Source organism: Geotrypetes seraphini, chromosome 3 (assembly GCF_902459505.1).
Source record: "Geotrypetes seraphini chromosome 3, aGeoSer1.1, whole genome shotgun sequence".
NCBI lineage: Eukaryota > Metazoa > Chordata > Amphibia > Gymnophiona > Dermophiidae > Geotrypetes > Geotrypetes seraphini.
In genome coordinates, this window is record NC_047086.1 from 268,834,815 (window position 1) to 268,854,258 (window position 19,444).

General features: G+C 44.3%; 1 protein-coding gene across 1 annotated transcript in view; it reads right to left on the minus strand.

The window, feature by feature from the left end:
• Positions 1-19,444, minus strand: part of PCNX2 (pecanex 2) — a 1,104,481-nt gene that overhangs the window by 913,837 nt on the left and 171,200 nt on the right. The window contains 2 exon segments of the mRNA XM_033937641.1: positions 12,689-13,927; positions 18,622-19,395. Of these exon segments, the coding sequence (XP_033793532.1) occupies positions 12,689-13,927; positions 18,622-19,395 (2,013 nt within the window).

The window sequence follows — 19,444 nt, forward strand, 5'->3', positions numbered from 1 at the left end:
GTCACCTTCCACTCAACCAGTTCTTGACCCAGCCTATCATTTTGGGACCCATCCCGAGGGTACTCAGTTTATTTATTAGACATCTGTGTGGATCATCTACATATTGAAGTAAGGCTTACATTTCTCCAGGACTTGCTCTAAAACTTGTCCCCTAAATTGCTGCTTTTGTCCTGTGTGGGGTTTTCCCTCATCACTAAATAGAATGTTCAGAATAGACATCATTTTCCTGTCAGGTATAAAAATTAGGTTCCAGGAATTGATCTAATCGCTCAACTAACCCAATAGGATTCTCGATAAAAGATTTAATTTCCTTTTAAAAACTTTTCACTGCAGTGCTAGTTAATGGGGAACTTACATATCCTACTCCTCCCCCTTCCACTGGGACTTTTCTTAACAGGAGAATTTTTTCAGCTCCCTTCTCCTTTCTTTGAGGCACTGTCGTGAAGTCATAGAAAAATTTGTCAAGTCCCTGTTCGTGTCACATTGGACATTGCAAATAACTGTTTTTCCTGCTCTATTTTTTCGATTCCTTTCAGTATTTTGAAAGTCTCGATCAGATCCCCTCGCAGTTTCCTCTTCCCAAGGGAGAACAACCCCAGTCTCTTAAGTCATTCCTCATAATCCAGGTTCTCCATACCTTTCACTAGCTTTGTTGCTCGTCTCTGCATCCTCTCCAGCAGTTTTATATCCTTCTTTAGGTATGGAGACCAATGTTGGACGCAGTATTCCAAGTGTGGGGTCTGACCATCGCTCTATAAAGCGGCATTATTACTTTCTCATGATTCCCTTCTTTATCATGCCTAGCATTCTATTTGCGTTCTTCGCTGTTGCCGCGTATTGCGCCAACAGTTTCAGGGTCCTATTAATTAGTACACCCAGGTCCTTTTCCTGTTCAGTTTTTCCCAGAGTTGCACCTGACATACTATACTTGTGTTCCTTATTCTTTCTGCCTAAGTGCATCACTTTGTATTTTTCCACATTAAACTTCATCTGCATTTATCTGCCCATTTCTTCAATCGACTCAAGTCGCTCTTGAGTTCCTCACTGTCCTTCTGCAATTTGATTGCCCAGCATAGCTTTGTGTCATCTGCAAACTTGATGATCTCACTGGATGTTCCATTCTCTAGGTCATTGATGAAAATATTAAATAAGATGGGCCCAAGTACCGAGCCCTGGGGTACACCGCTAGTCACATTCTCCCAGTCTGAGAACTTCCCATTTATGCCCACTCTCTGCCTTCTATTCTCCAGCCATTTGCCTATCCATCTTAGTATATCTCCTTCTATTCCATGGCCTTGCAGTTTCCTGAGAAGTCTTACATGTGGAACCTTGTCGAACGCTTTCTGAAAATCCAAGTATATAATATCCACTGGTTCTCCATTATCAATTTGTCTGTTCACTGTCTCAAAAAATTTAAGTAGGTTCGTCAAACATGACTTCCCTTTCCTGAATCCATGTTGGCTGGCTCTCATCAGGTCGTGTGTGTCTAAGTGCCGGATTATGCTATCCTTGATCAGCGCCTCAACCATCTTCCCAGGGACTACGTGAGACTCACAGGTCTGTAGTTGCCTGGCACTCCTCTCGATCCTTTTTTAAATATCGGCGTGACGTTCGCTATCTTCCAGTCATCCATCCTGTTTGGATTGACAGGTTGGCAAGTTTTTGCAGTAGTTCTCTGATTTCTACTTTCAGCTCTTTCAAGACTCTCGGATGAATTTCGTCTGGTCCAGGAGATTTGTCACTTTTGAGTTTGCCGATCTGGCGGTAAATCTGGTCCAAGTTCACTTCTATTGTGGTGAGACTGTCCTCTGTTACTCCTTTGAGCACTTTCACTGCTTCTGGAATTGTTGCTGTGTCCTCCTTCGTAAAAACAGATGCAAAGAAGGAATTTAGTCTGTCTGCAATCTGTTTGTCTTCCTTGATGTACCCTTTCCTTCCCTGGTCGTCCAGCTGTCCCACCACCTCTTTTGCGGGTTTTCTCCCTTTTACGTACCTAAAGAAGGGCTTGAAGTTTTTGACCTCATGCGCTATTTTCTCCTCATAGTCCTTTTTGGCATCCCTCACCGCCCTGTGACATTTCTTCTGATCATCTTTGTGTTTCTTCCAAGCTTCGGTTGTTTTTCTGCGTTTCCATGTTTTAAAGGAGTCCTTTTCTTTTATGGCTTCCTTCACCTCTTTAATGAGCCACGCCAGCCTCTTTTGCCTTTAGTTTTCTTTGCTTTGGACATCCGCGGAATGTAGAGGCTTTGTGCTTCTGTGATAGTATTTTTCAGTAGGGACCATGCCTGTTCTACCGTTTTGACTTTGCCCATCTTTTTCTTGATCCGTTGTTTCACCATGGCTCTCATGCTATCGTATCTTTAAAATTGTGGTTGAGGTTTTAGTATCTTTCCCCTTCCCGACATCGAGTTTGAAGTAGATCATGTTGTGATCACTCGTCCTCAGCAGGACCGTGACTTCTACTTCCTTTGCCGGTCCCGTAATGCCATTTAGGACCAAGTCCAAGGTGACGTTTCCTCTTGTCGACTCTCCCACCAATTGTTCCAGGAAGCAATCCCCTAGCACTTCCAAGAACTTTGCTTCCTTGCCACAGTTAGAGGTTCCCAGGTCCCAGTCTATCCCCGGGAAATTGAAATCCCCCAAGATTATGACATTACCTGACTTACATTTGTGTTTAATTTCCTCTATCATTTTGGAGTCTGTCTCCTCCCTCTGTCCTGGCAGTCGGTAGTAAAGGCCAATCTTTGTGTCAGCACCGTTGTGTCTGGGAATCTTTATCCAGAGGGATTCCAGCTTCTCTTTCTCTTCCGTCATAGTCTCTCTTACAGATTGTATTCCTTCCCAAACATATAGGGCAATACCTCCACCTTTCTGCCCCACTCTATTTCTTCTGTACGGTTTGTATCCCTGTAGTACTGTATCCCATTTGTTTTTGTCATTCTACCAGGTTTCTGTTATGTTAATTTCCTGTCTACCAGCATTGAGCAAATCAGATGGAAAGGCTGCCTCTGATCCAATAGAACTGCAGAATAATCTTGAAACATGCAAACCTGTTGGCCCATGTATGTCACCGTTCCACATTTCATTTTGTACTGTTTAAGAGTTTTGAGTTTCTGATTTATGGAGATAATTATGAAACTTTACAATCACCAAGTGAGATCATGAGTCACCCGTCTTGTGCCGTCCCAGTCAGTGAGCGTGTTCCAAATGTACAGATCCCAAGCTTGCAGGAAATGTGAAGGTGTTCTGCAGCCAATACCAGAAATGCAGTTATCCCAGGACAAGCAGGCACCATATTCTCAACATGTGGGTGATGTCATCCATGGAGCCCTATAGCGGACAGCCTTGCAAGTAGACTTGCTTGTAGAACTTTCAAAGAGTTTGCGAGTGCTGCACCGTGCATGCGTGAGTGCTTTCCCGCCGAACGTAGGTCGTGCATCTCCTGTGAGGTACCTCTGTTCTCAGTTTTCCGCGGAGCCAGAAGCACCTGTTTTCTCAGCTCTGCTGATTTTTGAGTTGCCTTCTCACACTGCGGCTTTCTCTTTTTATTTATTTTGTTCTTTTGCTAGTCACTGTGCGGCGCGTCTCTTTAAAAAAAAGAACTTATATTTTTTTTCCATCAGTTTCAGTCCAGTGGGGCATGGGCTCAGGCCCTGCTGCCAGCCCTCATTTGTTTGCGGCCGTGTTTTTTTCCTATGTCCCGGCCTCTTACCGGGTTCAAGAAGTGTAGCCAGTGTAATCGGGCTATTTCTCTCCCCAACCCCCATCGTTGGTGTATCAAGTGCTTGGGGCCTGAACATTGTCCTGAGTCCTGCCAGCACTGTGCTACTCTTCAAAAACAAGCTCTCTGGAGGATTCGTGCCAAGATCCTCGAGCTCTTTGGTCCTATGGAGCAGTCTGAGGAACAGGCCTCGGCCTCGACCCCCATTGCAGCCTCATCCTCCAAGTCCTCGACCTCGAGCAAGTCGCTCTCATCCTCAAAGGCCTCGTCTGCTGTGCCTCTAAAGGTCTCAACTTCAGGCAAGTCTCCTCTTTCCTCCACAGGTATAGTCTCCAGCTGAGTCTCAGGCAATCCAGGCAACGAGTGCAGTCATGCCGGCCTCTATGAGACCTCCTTCTAAGTGTGCCTCCAGCATAGGGGATACTCATCTTCGAAGTCACCCTCAATGGAGCGCACTGCTGTACCTTCCAGACCAGAGTCATTGGTCTCGATGCCTGTCTTCGAGGACATGCTGCAATCTATACTGATCACACAACTTACCACTGTTTTGGCCAAGCTTGCCCCTGTCTCGATCCTGATTTCTGCGAGCCAGCCTGAGCATTCTGTCGAGGCACCTCGAGCAAAACCTCATTGGTCTCGACCATTGTCCTCCAGTGACTCCTCGCCTCGTCTTTCCAGGTCTGAGTCTCCAGCTACTCACCTTGTTTGAGACGTGGGGGACAAGCCTCATTGGAGCACTCCTCGTCCTTGAGGCACCTTGCTTCAAAGAAGACTAAAGAGTCTCCTCGGAAGAGTACAGAGTCTCCTATGCCTCGAACTCCGAAGCTTTCAATGCCTCGTGTTTCTCCACCTTGAGGCACATCCAGGCCCCAAACTCCTCTCCCAAGATCATTTACAAGGGCTCCTCCTTTGCCTGTCTCTCTGAGGCATGAGTCGAGGCTCTCAATTCCTCATACTCCTAGGGCTTCTCCATCGAGGCCTCTTAAACGTAAGCACTCTCTCACTCCGCCAATATCACACAGCGGAGCTTCTTCTGGGACTCTTACGTTGGACACAGACATGCCTTCTCAATACTCTCGGGAGGCTTCTCCATCTTACTCAGCGGTGCCTAGGTCTCGCTCTTCTCCACATGAGTAGTCTTCGGCTTCAAAATCCACATCTTTTTCAAGATTAATTTTTGATATGAGTAAGGCTTTTCAGATTGATCTTCAATCTGAGTCTAAGTATACTCCTGAATATTTGGCTGAAATGGAATTGCCTTATCTACCAAAGGACACCATGAGACTTCCCATGAATCCTGTTTTGAAACAAACTTTTCTCAGGAATTTCGAGACTCCTTATTCAATTCTGGCTATCCCCTCTAAAATGGAATCTCGTTACAGCACGGGTCCTTGTAAAGGGTTTGAGAAGCCACAATTGTCTCAGAAATCCTTAGTGATGGAATAATCTCTTAAAAAATATAACCCCACCAAGGTTTATGCTGCCGTCCCTCCAGGCAGAGAGGGCCGCATGATGGATAAATTTGGACGCTGTCTTTATCAGAATTCCATGATGGCAAACAGGATCTTGAATTACAACTTCATGTTCACATCCTATCTAAAGTACTGCATTAAGACCATGCCCTACTTCTTTCCTGATCTGGCTGAACTCCGGTTGCCTGTGTTCCAACAACTTCAGCAGACTCTCTCAAATACGTCTTTTCATGCTTCAAGCCACTTATGATGCCTTTGAAATATCATCACAGGTCACTACTTTTGCTGTAGCAATGTGGCATCTGGCTTGGCTAAGCCCTGTGGACATGGACCCTAACTTGCAAGATTGTCTAGCCAATTTACCGTGTCAAAGTAATGAGCTCTTTGATGACTCCATTGAGGCTGCCACTAAGTGTCTCTCGAAGCATGAGCGGTCTTTGCCTGTTTGATTCGACCTAAGGCTAAAACTCCAGCTTCCAAGCCTTATAGGCCGCCTCCACGTCGATATCCACAGAAATCCACTCCAGCTTTCTCCAGGCCCCCACCTAGGAAACAGCCACAGCACCAGCGTCAGCAAAAAATCCAGACTCCTGCTGCAGCTAAGCCAGCGCAGTCTTTTTGAGAATCTAAGTCTGAGCATAACGTCCACCTGCATCCATCAGACTTCTCTTCTTCCCATAGGAGGTTGGCTCCATCATTTTTACCAACAATGGGAGCAGATTATATCAGACCTCTGGGTTCTCACCATCATTCGGGAGGGTTACTCACTTCAATTTCTTCAAGTTCTACCAGATCTCCCTCCAAGAGATTTTCCTTCCAACTTCCCCTTCTTTCCTTCGCAACTTCCCCTTCTTCAGGAAGCTCAGGCTCTTCTTTGCCTCCGAGCTTTCGAGGATGTTCCCTTGACCCAACGAGACACGGGTTTTTATTCCTGTTATTTTCTAGTCCCGAAGAAAATGGGAGATATGTGACTTATCTTGGACCACGGAGCTCTCAACAAATTTCTTGTCACAGAAAAGTTTCACTTGCTCTCTCTTCCAACACTGATGGATCAAGGCGATTGGTTATGCTCTCTAAATCTCAAGGAGGCTTATACTCGTATCCAAATTCTTCCAGCCTCATGCAGATTCCTGAGATTTCGGGTGGGGAATCATCTTCAGTATCGGATCCTTCCTTTCAGCCTCACCTCATCTCCCAGAGTCTTCACAAAGTGCTTGGTGGTGGTGGCTGCAGCCCTGCGGACACAGGGTCTTCAGGTCTTTCCATACCTGGATGACTGGTTCATCAAAGCGTTGTCTCAACAGGAGGTTATTGTAGCGACCCAATGGACTATTACGTTTCTCCAAAGTCTGGGGTTTGAAATCAATTTTCCAAAGTCCCAGTTACATCCCTCCCAAACTCTACAGTTTATTGGATCCCTCCTAGACACTGTTCAACTCAGAGCATTCCTGTCTCAACCACGTCAAGATGCTCTCATTCACCTTTGCCAACAAGTGTCCTCCCTCACATTAATCTTGGCATGACAAATGATGGTTCTTCTTGGTCATATGGCTTCTATGGTTCACGTGACTCCTTTTGACAGACTTCACCTCTGAATTCCTCAGTGGACCCTGGCATCTCAGTGGCAGCAAGCTTGCGACCCACTCTTTCAACACATTACAGTAACTCCTTCATTGAGACAATCTCTCCACTGGTGGATGCTCGCTTCCAATCTTTCCAGAGGCTTGCTATTCCACATGCCCCCTCATCAGAAGATTCTCATGACAGATTCTTCAACCTACGCTTAGGGGGCTCATCTTGATGGTCTCCGTACTCAAGGCCATTGGTCCAGCATGGATCATCAATGTCACATCAATCTGTTGGAACTCAGAGCGATCTTCAATACTCTCAAAGCTTTTCAGCATCTTCTTCACGACCAGGTAGTCCTCATTCACACAAATAACCAAGTCACCATGTATTATGTCAACAAGCAGGGAGGAACGGGATCTCTCCCTCTTTGTTAAGAAGCTCTGAAGCTTTGGAATTGGGCAATCCTTCACAACACCTTCCTCAGAGCTGTCTACATCCAAGGGCAGCAAAACTGTCTGGGGGACAAATTGAGTCATCTTCTACAACCTCATGAATGGACACTCAATTCCTCGCCTCTACATCACATTTTTGCTCAATGGGGAACTCCTCAGACACCCTCTTTGCGTCTCCCCACAACAAGCTGCCTCAGTTCAGCTCCAGGATATACTCTCCTAATCACCTCGAGGCAGATGCTTTACTTCTGCAATGGACAAATCAGTTTCTCCCCTGGTTGGCTTCTTAGCTAGCTATCTGAACTGAGGTACCTCACAGGAGACGCACGACCTATGTTCTGCGGGAAGGCAATAACTCACAAACTCTTTGAAAGTTCTACAAGCAAGTCTGGTCCACCCACCGCGGGACCTGTAAAACAGTTGGGAGCAGGAGGGGTGCCTGGTCCTTCCTGCTCCTTGGGCAAGGCTCCCAAACATCTTCGGGAGCAGGAGGGGTGCCTAGACCCTCCTCCTGCTCCTACGCACCGTCAAAATCATCGGGAGCAGGAAGAAACTCCTCCTGCTCCTACTCTGCTGCCCACCGCCCAATAGCGACTTAGGCCCCGCCCCATCATCTGACGCACAGGGAGAGGCCTAAGGCACTGATTGGCTGAGGCGCCTCAGGCTCCTCCCTTTGGAGGGTTCGGGGCACTTCAGCCAATCAGGGACTTCCTTAGGGAGGAGTCTAAGGAAGTCCATGATTGGTCAAAACAATGGCCAAAACAACTAGGGAATCCTTCAGGCACCCTAGGCAACAGCCTAGAGTAAAACAGCAAGTAAAATGTCCACATTTGCAATGTCCACATTGCAAGCAAGCAAGGAATCCACATACACTCAAAGAGGTTCAAGAAATAAAGTTAGACCCGGAGTCAGGTTGCTGTGAGGTTCTCAGTAGATTGTGATATTTTCCAAATACATTAATGCAAAAGCCAAAGCATATAATGCTGGACCAACCTGGCCACACTGGTCTCACAACTGTCAGAATGACCTTTATTTCCAAAACCAGAAAAGAACCCCCCCCCCCACAAAAAACAAAACTATGGCTGGGCTTCAATTTCTATAGCTCAGTCCTCTTCACCAGCCTAAATGGGACAAAGTAAGTTCAGCAATGAGTAAACATACACACAGGTCTTGCTGTATGGCAATGAATTTCTCATAAACAAAAGGTAAACTTCAAGCTGAAGCACTCTGCCACTGGCTGACTGCAGTCAAGGAATCTATCCAAAATGGAGCTCCTCCATGGCTGACATTCCCTGCAGTGGCTTATCAGTAGTAATTAATCTCCAGCTGTATGGAGAGGAGCGTAAGCCAAAAGCTCCGTAGGGAATTGTTCAAGAAGTTTTACAGCAAAAATACAGCAACAGAATCTTCACCACATAGCTCTAAAAAGTGAGACATTTTTGTTGCACACCAAAAATAACACAGTCCCAAGCTTTCACCAAAAACAACAGGTAAGGAAAAAATATCAAACACTCCCCACTTTTTTCAGCTTGTGTCCATGACTTCTAGTCTCTCACTAGGCTCACTTGAAAAACCAATATCCATCGGTTCACCACTTCCAAATTGCTTCTCAATGGTGGTTCAGACTCTTCTGAAAAGTCCACCATCTCACACTCTTCCCCTGGCTCATCAGCATTCAGTTGGTAAGAGAGGTCATGCTGCCTTTCTGGGAAACGCTCCCAGCTCCTGTGCTCCTCTCCCTCTCTGGGTCTCAGCTGCCTTGTTTTAACAGCCTCCAATTCACCCCTCCCTGCTCTGAAGAGGGGGAAGGGAGAAAGCTCTCTCTGCAGCTGTGTCTGCCTATGTGACAACTTCCTGCAATGACTCTGGCCTTCTGGGAGCTGTAGTTTCCTAGCTCCTGAGTTCTTCTGAGATCTAATAGCAAGCTTGGGAGAGTAACCTGCAACTGGACTGAACTCTTCCTGGCAGTCAGTGTCTGGCTCAATGTCAGTACAAGGAAAGTCAGCACTTTCTTAATCGGCAAGGCCAACCTGGTCAGCTCTCCTGCTCTTTCTAGTTAAACCTGAGACAAAGCTAGCAGATGGATATGTATATGAACAGAAGTTATCAACTCATTTTAATTCACCTACAATACAATGAGCCAGACACTTGAACCTTGAAAGTTTCTTGGCTGCCTATTTGGGTTTTGTGTTTTCCTTATGTATTCCTTTAGACTCACTTACCTATGTGAAGTTTATGGACTGAAAGTGCTTTTTGCTTCATCCCTGATGAAGAGAACTGTCTGATTAACTGCCAAGTCCAGGAGTGTGGTGCTAGGTGTGGTGCATGAACTTTGGGATAGACCAGACATGGGCAAACAATGGCCCACAGGCCATATCCGGCCCATTTAGTTTCTTAATCCGGTCCACCGGCCATCCAAACCTCACCGACCACAAGACCTACATACCTCCCTCCAGAGCAGCATTGTGCCGGCAGCACTCTAAACAAGCTGCTTCGCGGCCTTCTCTCATCGGGGAATTCCCTCTGCTGCATCACTGATGATGTCATCAGTAACGCGGCACATGGAAGGCCCTGATGAGAGAAGGCCGTGAAGCAGCCTGTTTAGAATGCTCCCGGCCCGACGCTGTTCTGGAGGGAGGTATGTAGGTTTCGCGGTCAACGGGGATTCAGCTGCGCGGCGGGGGCAGGTGCTCAAGGGTTCTGCTGCACAAGGGAGGGAGGGAGGGAAGGATGGAAGCTAGGCAAGGGTTCTGCTGCACGAGGGATGGGAGAGGGAGGGAAGCTGGGCAAGGGATCTGCTGCACGAGGGAGGGAAGGATAGAAGCTGGGCAAGGGTTCTGCTGCACAGGGGGATGGGAGAAATGGAGAGATAGAATGATGCTGCAGAGGGAAGGCACATGGAGATGGGTGAGAAGGGAGGAAAGATGCTGCACATGTGGGGGCGATAAAGGAACGACGAAGAATTGGGGTGAAGGAGAGGAAGGGAGAGATGATCATTTACATTTGTTTTGTACAATAAGCCTTATATTTTCATGCTTTACTACCTTTTAAAGACCAAAACCTTTTATGTTATGATATTTACATTTAATTTATATTAGTTCACACAAACACTCCATTCATCTGTTCTTGGTCCAGCCCCCCTGTCAAATTTAAGAACCCATTGTGGCCCAAAAGTCAAAAAGTTTGCCCACCCCTGAGATAGACACTGCTGCAAAGTGTTTTTGATTTCTTTTTGAAATGTCTAGTTTCCTTTTGTGATTAAGTGACTGGAGGTGGATGTGATCATTGTTGACCAGCCAGAATACCTAATAAAACTGTGTCTGATTTTTTTGAGCACTATGGCCCAGATTAACTAAAGATAGCAGCTCAATTGCTGTTGGCCGATTCTCTAGCCGATTTTTAAACAGTGATTGATTCACTATCTGTTTTACATGCAAATGATTTGCACAAAGAAGCAGCCTCTTGTCACTGCTGTCAAGACTTCTGCTGGCTTTTTTCTTTTTCTTTTTAATGGGCCAGATATTTTGCATGTATTACACACATACACAATATCGGCCAATAAAAAATAAAATAAAAGCCTCCCCCCAAGGGAGAGCTCCCTCCCTTTCCCCCTCCCCAACCCAAAAAAATGGCAGAAGGGATGCTCACTCTCTCCTTCCATCAAGCCGACTCCTTTCTTCCCTTCCCCTCCCCCCCCAAAATCAAACGGCAGGAGGATGCCCACTCCCTCCTTCCACAGGACGTGGACGCCCCCTTCCCATTCCTTTAAAAGTTGGGAGCAGGGGTATTCAGTCCCTCCTGCTCCGTAGGTCTCGAACAATATGACTGGGCCTTCAGCCCTGCCCCAGTGCATCATGAGATGAACGGGAAGGGGTCTAAGACCCTGATTGGCTCAGGCACCTCAGGACTCTCCTTTGGGAGGGGACTGAGGCACCTGAGCCAATCAGGGAATTCCTTAGGGAGTAGCCTAAGAAAGTCCCTGATTGGCCATTGCTTTGGCAATAGAGGCCTACAGAGCAGGAGTGAATGAGGACCCCTCCTGCTCCCAACTTTTAAAGGTACGGGGAGGGGGTGTTCGCATCCAGTGGCAGGAGGGAGTGGGCATCCCTCCTGCCGTTTGTTTGGGGGAGGGAAGGGAAGGAAGGAAGGAGTCAGCCCAATGGTAAAAGGGAGTCGGCATCCCTTCTGCCATATTTTTTATCACAGTGGAGGGAGTCCCTCCTGCCATTTTGTGGGGTTCGGGGAGGGAGGGAGCGCTTTGTCGGGGGGGAGGCTTTTTTTTTTCAATGGCCAGATGCAAAATAGCCAAGCAATTGTTAGTGAATCATTTGCTTGGCTATTTTGCATGGGGGTTTACTCATTCACATGGGTGGATCGGATCGGATATTCATTGGACAGCAGTGTAGTGAATCAGGTCAGGGAACACTAATGATTGCAAAACTAGTAAAACTGGTTTTGCAATCATCGTTACAGGATCGGTAAGTTTAGTGAATCTAGCCCTATCTGGCCTTGGAGTTTTATTTTTGTTGTCCACTGTTTACATGATATTCTAGGCAGATGCCTAGTTTAACTCACCTGAAGGGCCTCCCCATTTCCAGGAGCCATGACAATCTCAGTAAGGTTGCTGTTAGCACCGTTTGCAGTCCTAGGCAGGGACCTAGAATGCGACAGTTGCTTGGCGGCAGGAGGGTGTGGGCATCTCTCTTGCTGCTGGTGGTGTCGTGGGGGCATTGCTTGGCAGCAAGAGTAGACATCTCTCCCGCTGCCAAAGGGGGTGTCAGGGGGGTATTGCTTGGCAGCTGGAGTGAGCATTTTTCTCACTGCAGCGGGGTGGGGAGGTCAGGTGATTGCTTGATGGTGGCAAAATTTTCTGACAGATCTGAGCTGTCAAGCCTTACTTTCCTGTCAGAACCTAAGCCAATCAGTGCTCAGGCACTGATCAGAAAGTAAGGCAACAACAGCTCAGATCTGTCAGCAAATTGTGGCCACAAATATGGCACAACGAGGTTAGAGAATCACTCAGTGATTATAGAGAATCGATCAGAGTGCTCATTTTAATATTCATGACCTCGTTGTACTACATTATCATAGCAGTATCAAAGACTGCTAGAAAACTCAGAAAAGCCATTTTAAGAATCCACCAGTAAAATACATGCACGCTAAACCGGCTGGAACTGGTTTATCAAGCACATTAAAGGCAGATTTTAGTTTTGAGAATCTGCCCCTAGGTATCTCTAAAAGTTATGTCCTGTATAAGCAAGCATTTCCCTGGAATTCAAATACACATCCTAAGCAGCTTATTGTAATGCAATGTGCCAAGTAGAATAACATCCCCTTAATGATTCACAAAGAAGACTGAGACAAAAATTCTTCTTGAAAGGAATGCATAAGAATCATAATGAGGCCAAGTTTCTTGCCTTAACAATGCATGTGATGGTTCAAACCCTCATTACATTAATATTTTTAAAACATACCTCTAACAATTCCATCCTCTTTTATCATACCAGACTGATTAGATGCCATCAACTTTGAAGGATTAATTGATTCTAGAAGGGAGATAAACTCTATGAAGTTGGATTCATTAGGCACGTGTCCTTCTTTTGCATCTAGGTGAGATTTAGAAGTTGGCATCTGTTTAGAAGTTTGAGTTAAAATAGCATCGGTGCCACTGTCCACACTCAGTACTCTGATGTGTCTTTTTTCATGGGATGTATTGCAAGTCAGTTGGTTTGAATGTGGTTGTTTTTCTTTAGCATTTAGTGGCATGACTAGTACACTATCAGAAGTATTCTCTACATCCATTTTGTGAACTAAATTGATAGCTAAAGAGTTAATCTTTGCAGTGTTGATTTCTTTTTTACTTTCCTTCCCTCCATTCTCCAGATCTCCCGATTCATAATCAAAGCACCAACTGGAAGACATATTTTTGCTTTTTAAGAGTTCTGGATTTATTTTATGCTCATTGTCTTCTGTGGAATTGTCATCTCTTGTGACATCAGCTAATTGAAAAGTTATCATAGAGTGGGAAGCAACATTTGGAAGGTGGATCTGGTTGATTTCCTTCTGGCTATGTAGATCTTCTGTCATTATCTCAGGGTCTGGTTTTAAGAACTGTCTCTCAGCACCTAATGAATTCACATGCAAAGGGCCTTCTAAATCAGTCCTGCTGTTTGAGGATTCACTCACAGTGAGAACTATTTTGATTGGAACTGGAAGCGAATTATCTATCACAGCAACAGAAACCTCACCATCTGAATAGTCCGGATTCTCAATGAAGTTCTCTGCATTATAATAAGGTTCACCAAGTTCACTAGCCTCTTTGAGTGCAATTGTTTTATGCTGTAGGCAAATACTGTTCAAGTCTTTTTTGTGTGACACCTTTAAATACTTTTCTCCTACATTGATTTTTGGATTATTGAAATGCTCTGTAATAAAGACTGAATTTTCACTAGCCCAGGGCTCAAAAGAAGTACCAGTTCCTAGAATGTCATACAGAGACTGGGAAATACGGATGTCTTCTGGCTTATGCTCATGTGTAGGCTGGATTGGGCATTCTCTTTCATTTGATTCAAAGTTGAAGGGTGTTTCTGTGGCATCTGGTTTCATCAATACTGCTGACAATGCATTGTCTGGCTCATGTGATATGCGAGTTAATGTATAAGGAGTGGTAGATGAAATATGTGCTTCAGGCTGGTCTTCTAACACTGAAATACCTAGCATGGATAAATATCATTTTATTACTGAAGAGGGTAATGTCAACTTTCTTACAATATTTCAGATATTAAATTGTGATTCTTCTTGCAAAAGCACTAGGGTTGTCCAGAAAAACCTAAAGTTGAAAAACTGTGCAAACTAAAGTTTTCCCCATGAATTTGATTATGCTTGATCAGAAAATTTTTAAAAGTGCATCCTGGGGCTCGCTCAAAGCTACAGATTATACAAAGCTCTGGTTTTCTTAAAATTTGCTATTATTTTCGCTTAACGGAACAAATTTCTTGGTGTAGCTATAACTTTTTTGTTTTCATACTCAGCAATGAGATACATTGATCAAAAGACATTTTATACATAAAATCTAGCAGTATTTTATTAAATGAAGCTGCAATATCTGCACTTTATTGTGGAAAATAACAGAAATTTAACATAAGTGGAGAGGCATTTTCAAAACATACGGCCAAGTCTGATTTGGATATATGGTGCTAGACGTACAAAGTCGGCAGTAAGAAAATGCCTATTTTGGAAGGCAAACCGCAATATATCGAGAAATAATAATAATAATAAAAAAATCCTCTATCTGGACATCCAGGCCATTGGGATACCCAAACTGCCAGGATGTCTATCTTTATACCACATTTTTGACCAAAATTTTAATCCATGTCCCAAATGCCCAGAACAAGACCATTTGGACTTGGGAGGGGCCAGTCCTGTGATGGGCTGGCCACCCAGACATGGCAACAGAGCAGCGGGGCACCTTAGATGGCACTGCTGTGAACTTCACATAAAGGGTGCCAGATAAACATCTCACCAATCCCCCAAACCAAATATAGGGTCATTCCATGTCAAGTGGACCAGGAGCCCACGCTCAGCCCCCTTGAAATCCAACCAAATTTTACAGTGGTGTTGCCTATGGTCTCAAATGAAACTCTGCAAAAATTTTTGGATCTATCTTAATTTGGTCAGGAGCTAGGGGTGGTTGAACAAAAGCAATCGCTCAGCCCCCTTGAAATCCAACCAAATTTTACAGTGGTGTTGCCTATGGTCTCAAATGAAACTCTGCAAAAATTTTTGGATCTATCTTAATTTGGTCAGGAGATAGGGGTGGTTGAACAAAAGCAATCGATCCACTCCCATGCCTCGTGTGACCTAAAATGCCAACATTGCTTAAGCAATGCGGCAGAAGGAAACTACCTAGGAGTCTGAAATTTATCAGTTTAGTACACCTTGGGGCAAGTTTCTGTGCCAAGTTTGAAGTCTTTTGCGAACGTGCTTCCATTTCGACATGTTAGCAAATTAAGTAAAAAATCCACAACTGAAAATTTTTGGCAGTTTGACTCCATACTGCTGCTGGTAGGTAAGTCAGCTGAGGGTACAAATTTACCAGCAGACATGTACCATGAGGTACTTCCAAGATTTGCAATACGAGCCTTTACAGTGAAGTGAAGCTGAAGATATGACCATTATGCATTTATGCAAATTTTCACTATTTTTCAGATTCAAATATCTCTAATGGGTAGGTTTTTTAAAAATATCATATGAAAGAGCATGTTTTTTGCTACAGAAGCTATCCTGTTACATCTTGAACCCGACCTTTCTTTGGTGAGAATTAAAGCTTCAAAGATAAGCATTAGTTGTATATGCGCACAAATGTTTAATATTGAAAAGAGGCATGTTTAACACAAATCTGATACTACCAAAGCAGAACTGCTAAACAAATACTTCTGCTCAGTATTCACCTGTGAAGCACCGGGAGATGGTCCGCAACTACAAATAAGAAACAGCCAAAATGACCTGTTTCGTGATTACGAGTTTACACCTAATAATGTCTACCACGAACTTTCAAGACTCAAAGTAGACAAAGCCATGGGGTCAGACAATCTACACCCCAGGGTACTCAGAGAGCTGAGTGAAGTTCTGGCTGAACCACTATCCGTACTCTTCAATCTTTCCATGCGCATGGGAAAAGTACCCCTAGACTGGAAAACAGCTAACGTAATTCCACTCCACAAAAAGGGCTGCAGAACGGAGACAGGAAATTACAGACCGGTGAGTCTTACATCCATAGTGTGCAAACTCATGGAAACACTGATCAAACAGGAACTTGACAAAATTCTAGACGAAGAAAATTTACGTGATCCACATCAACACGGATTTACCAGGGGAAGGTCCTGCCAATCTAATCTGATTGACTTCTTTGATTGGGTGACCAGTCATCTGGATGCCGGGGAGTCCCTTGATGTGATATATTTGGACTTCAGCAAAGCTTTTGATAGCGTCCCACACCGCAGGCTGTTGAACAAACTAAAATCGATGGGATTAGGGGATATATTCACAACATGGGTAAGGGATTGGCTAGATGGTAGGCTTCAAAGGGTGATGGTAAACGGTACCCCCTCCAAAACGTCAGCAGTGATGAGTGGAGTACCTCAGGGCTCCGTCTTAGGGCCGATTCTATTCAATTTATTCATAGGAGATTTGACCCAAGGACTTAGAGGAAAAGTATCACTGTTTGCCGACGATGCCAAACTATGCAACATAATTGGCAAAAGCAGTGTGCCTGACTTTATGACGCAGGACCTAAGACAGCTTGAACAGTGGTCATCAACTTGGCAGCTGGGCTTCAATGCTAAAAAATGTAAAGTAATGCACCTAGGCAAAAAAAAATCCACACAGAACTTACACACTAAATGGTGAAACCTTGTCCAGGACCACGGTGGAACGTGATTTAGGAGTGATCATTAGCGACGATATGAAGGCTGCCAATCAAGTAGAGAAGGCTTCGTCCAAGGCAAGACAAATGATGGGCTGTATCCATAGGGGTTTTGTCAGCAGAAAACCTGAAGTCATAATGCCACTGTACAGATCCATGGTGAGACCTCATCTCGAGTATTGTGTTCAATTCTGGAGACCACACTACCGAAAAGATGTGTTGAGAATTGAGTCGGTTCAGCGAATGGCTACCAGGATGGTTTTGGGGCTTAGGGAACTCACGTATGAAGAAAGGTTAAAAAAACTGCGGATGTACTCACTGGAGGAGCGAAGAGAGAGAGGGGACATGATTGAGACCTTTAAATATATTACTGGGCGTATAGAGGTGAAAGATGATATCTTCAGTCTTACAGGGCCCTCGGTAACCAGAGGTCACTCGCTGAAAATCAGGGGAGGGAAATTTCAGGGTGATGCTAGGAAGTACTTCTTTACTGAAAGGGTGGTAGATCATTGGAACGAGCTGCCTCAGCGGGTGATTGAGGTCAGCAGCGTGTTAGATTTCAAGAGAAAATGGGATATTCATGTGGGATCTCTAGGAGAGTAAGAATCAGGGAGTGGGTCATTGGTATGGGCAGACTCGATGGGCTATGGCCCTTTTCTGCCGTCAATATCTATGTTTCTATGTTTCTAAACCATGTTGTATTGAAATGAACAAGGTACATGAAGTTTCACAGTTAAGTTCAGATTGTTACTGTTTTATGATCCCCTTCCCTGTATCCATGCATTTTCATATACACACTGCCACTGGTCGTGAAGATCATGACAAGTGTATTATACATTGAGAGCACATATTTATCAGTTATTGATTCATTGTCTGAAAAACATTCCCAATAATCAGATAATACCATATAAATTTCTAAGCTTTATTAAAGACAAAAAAGAAAAGTGCAAAAACCACACTTATTTAAAATGCACATACATACCGACAAAGATCAGGAAATTGCAACTTTTAACTCAGTTTCTTGCACATGGTTTTGAAAGTCTGGTCAATGTTTGCCAAAATAGCCTGTGGATAAGTGCACTGTCTGCCTGATGAAGTGGTCATAGGTACATTAAGGCCTGCAATAATATGCTATTCAGGGACCCAGCATATGTCTCTGCGGGGAGGCCAGTGAAATGACCGTGCAGGACCTTGTGGATGCAAAAAATAACCAAGATGTCGCATTCTTCCATTGAAATTTCACATACATGACCAATCCACCAAGAATTGTCATATATGCAAGCTAAGTACTGATCAGGTTGAAAGCTGGATGCTTGAAAGTTAGGGACATGTTCAGGATCAGTATCGGACTCTAAAGACATTGGCAATCAATGAATTGGTGTCACTTGAAATTTTGCAAATGCAAAGTCTAGCAGTGTCTATGGGCTGTTGGTGATTTTCTCTTGTTCCAGTCACTGTGTGGCCCATACTAAACCTTTGCTCCTGAGCAGGTCTTATTGCTTCAATATCTTCCTTAGCAATGAAGAAAAATTTGATTCCCGAGACAGATTTATCACAGAATTCAAATAGATCCCTTGGTGTCAAAATTTGGTAATTGAAAGGGTGTTTTAAGCTAGCATGGGCAGCTAAAAGCTTGACTGTTCCCCTAATCCCATCATATGGAGATTTACCATGGCTGGTGCCAAAGAAGTTCCACTCAGCAGTAATTTGAAAGTCAGTATCATGGCTGCAGAGGTTAATGAAATTCTTGAAGTTTTTATATTGCGCAGCAGAACCATCACTAAAGAAGTGAATATGGCTTAAGACAGGCAAGACTTCCTTCAGATGCAGAATAAGCTTCCTCAGAATACATTAACAGCAATAGTATCATGCCGCAATAGTCACTGATCATGCATATGCATAGGCTTTGGATATCAGGATTGCAGAAGTAAACACGAAGGGGTGTAATGTTGCTTGGCTATTTTCCCAGTGAAACCCCTGTACTGCATCCTGAATGATGAAGGAATAATTTTATATTTTCTTTCAGTTCCATCTGATAAGCACTTTGGCACTTGGAAATAAAATGGTGGCTGGTCAAATCAGAAATTTTTCCAATTAATTTGGAAGTGAAGTCCTCTATGGATAACAGTCGAGTTTCCAGTGTATCCCGATCAGTATGAATTGACTGCTTTAATTCAATGATATCCTCTGGAACATGTTCACCAAAAAACTCAGTAAAATATTCCTCCAGAAGGATCTGCCCAGGACATATTTCATACCGCTGCAACATGCAGTTTTTTGTGTTCATATCACAGACAGTTTTATTCAGAAGCACCTTGTAGTCATCTGGAACTGCAATTGCTGAAAGCGTAAGTTTCATATTCTGGTGGGTTGTGCAGACACAGACTGAATGAGTCCCTGATAAACTGACTGTGACACACCACTTTGGCCGAAGCTCACAGAACTTTGAGAACCCAATTTCAGGCCCATGCCGACTGTGATAGGTGGTGTACAGTTCCTTCAAATAACAATCTTTTCTGCTTTTGCACTTTTTCACCACTGATATGAACACAAACATAATCTTTTTTGCCTGGGATATTCTCGAGAATTCATCGTCTTCATAAAAATCCAGGAATTTATGTGCAATCTGCTGAGCAAGCACTTTCCTCTCTTTGTTGCTGGAACAGTAAGAATGCCACCTTACTGTTTCAGCTTCCTGGCCTTTTAACCAATCTTCTTGAAACATCAAATTCCAAAGCAGTTTTCTCAATAGTCTGGCTGTGTGGAGCAAGAGTGAGAATTTGTATTTTCTCCTATTACTAGATAG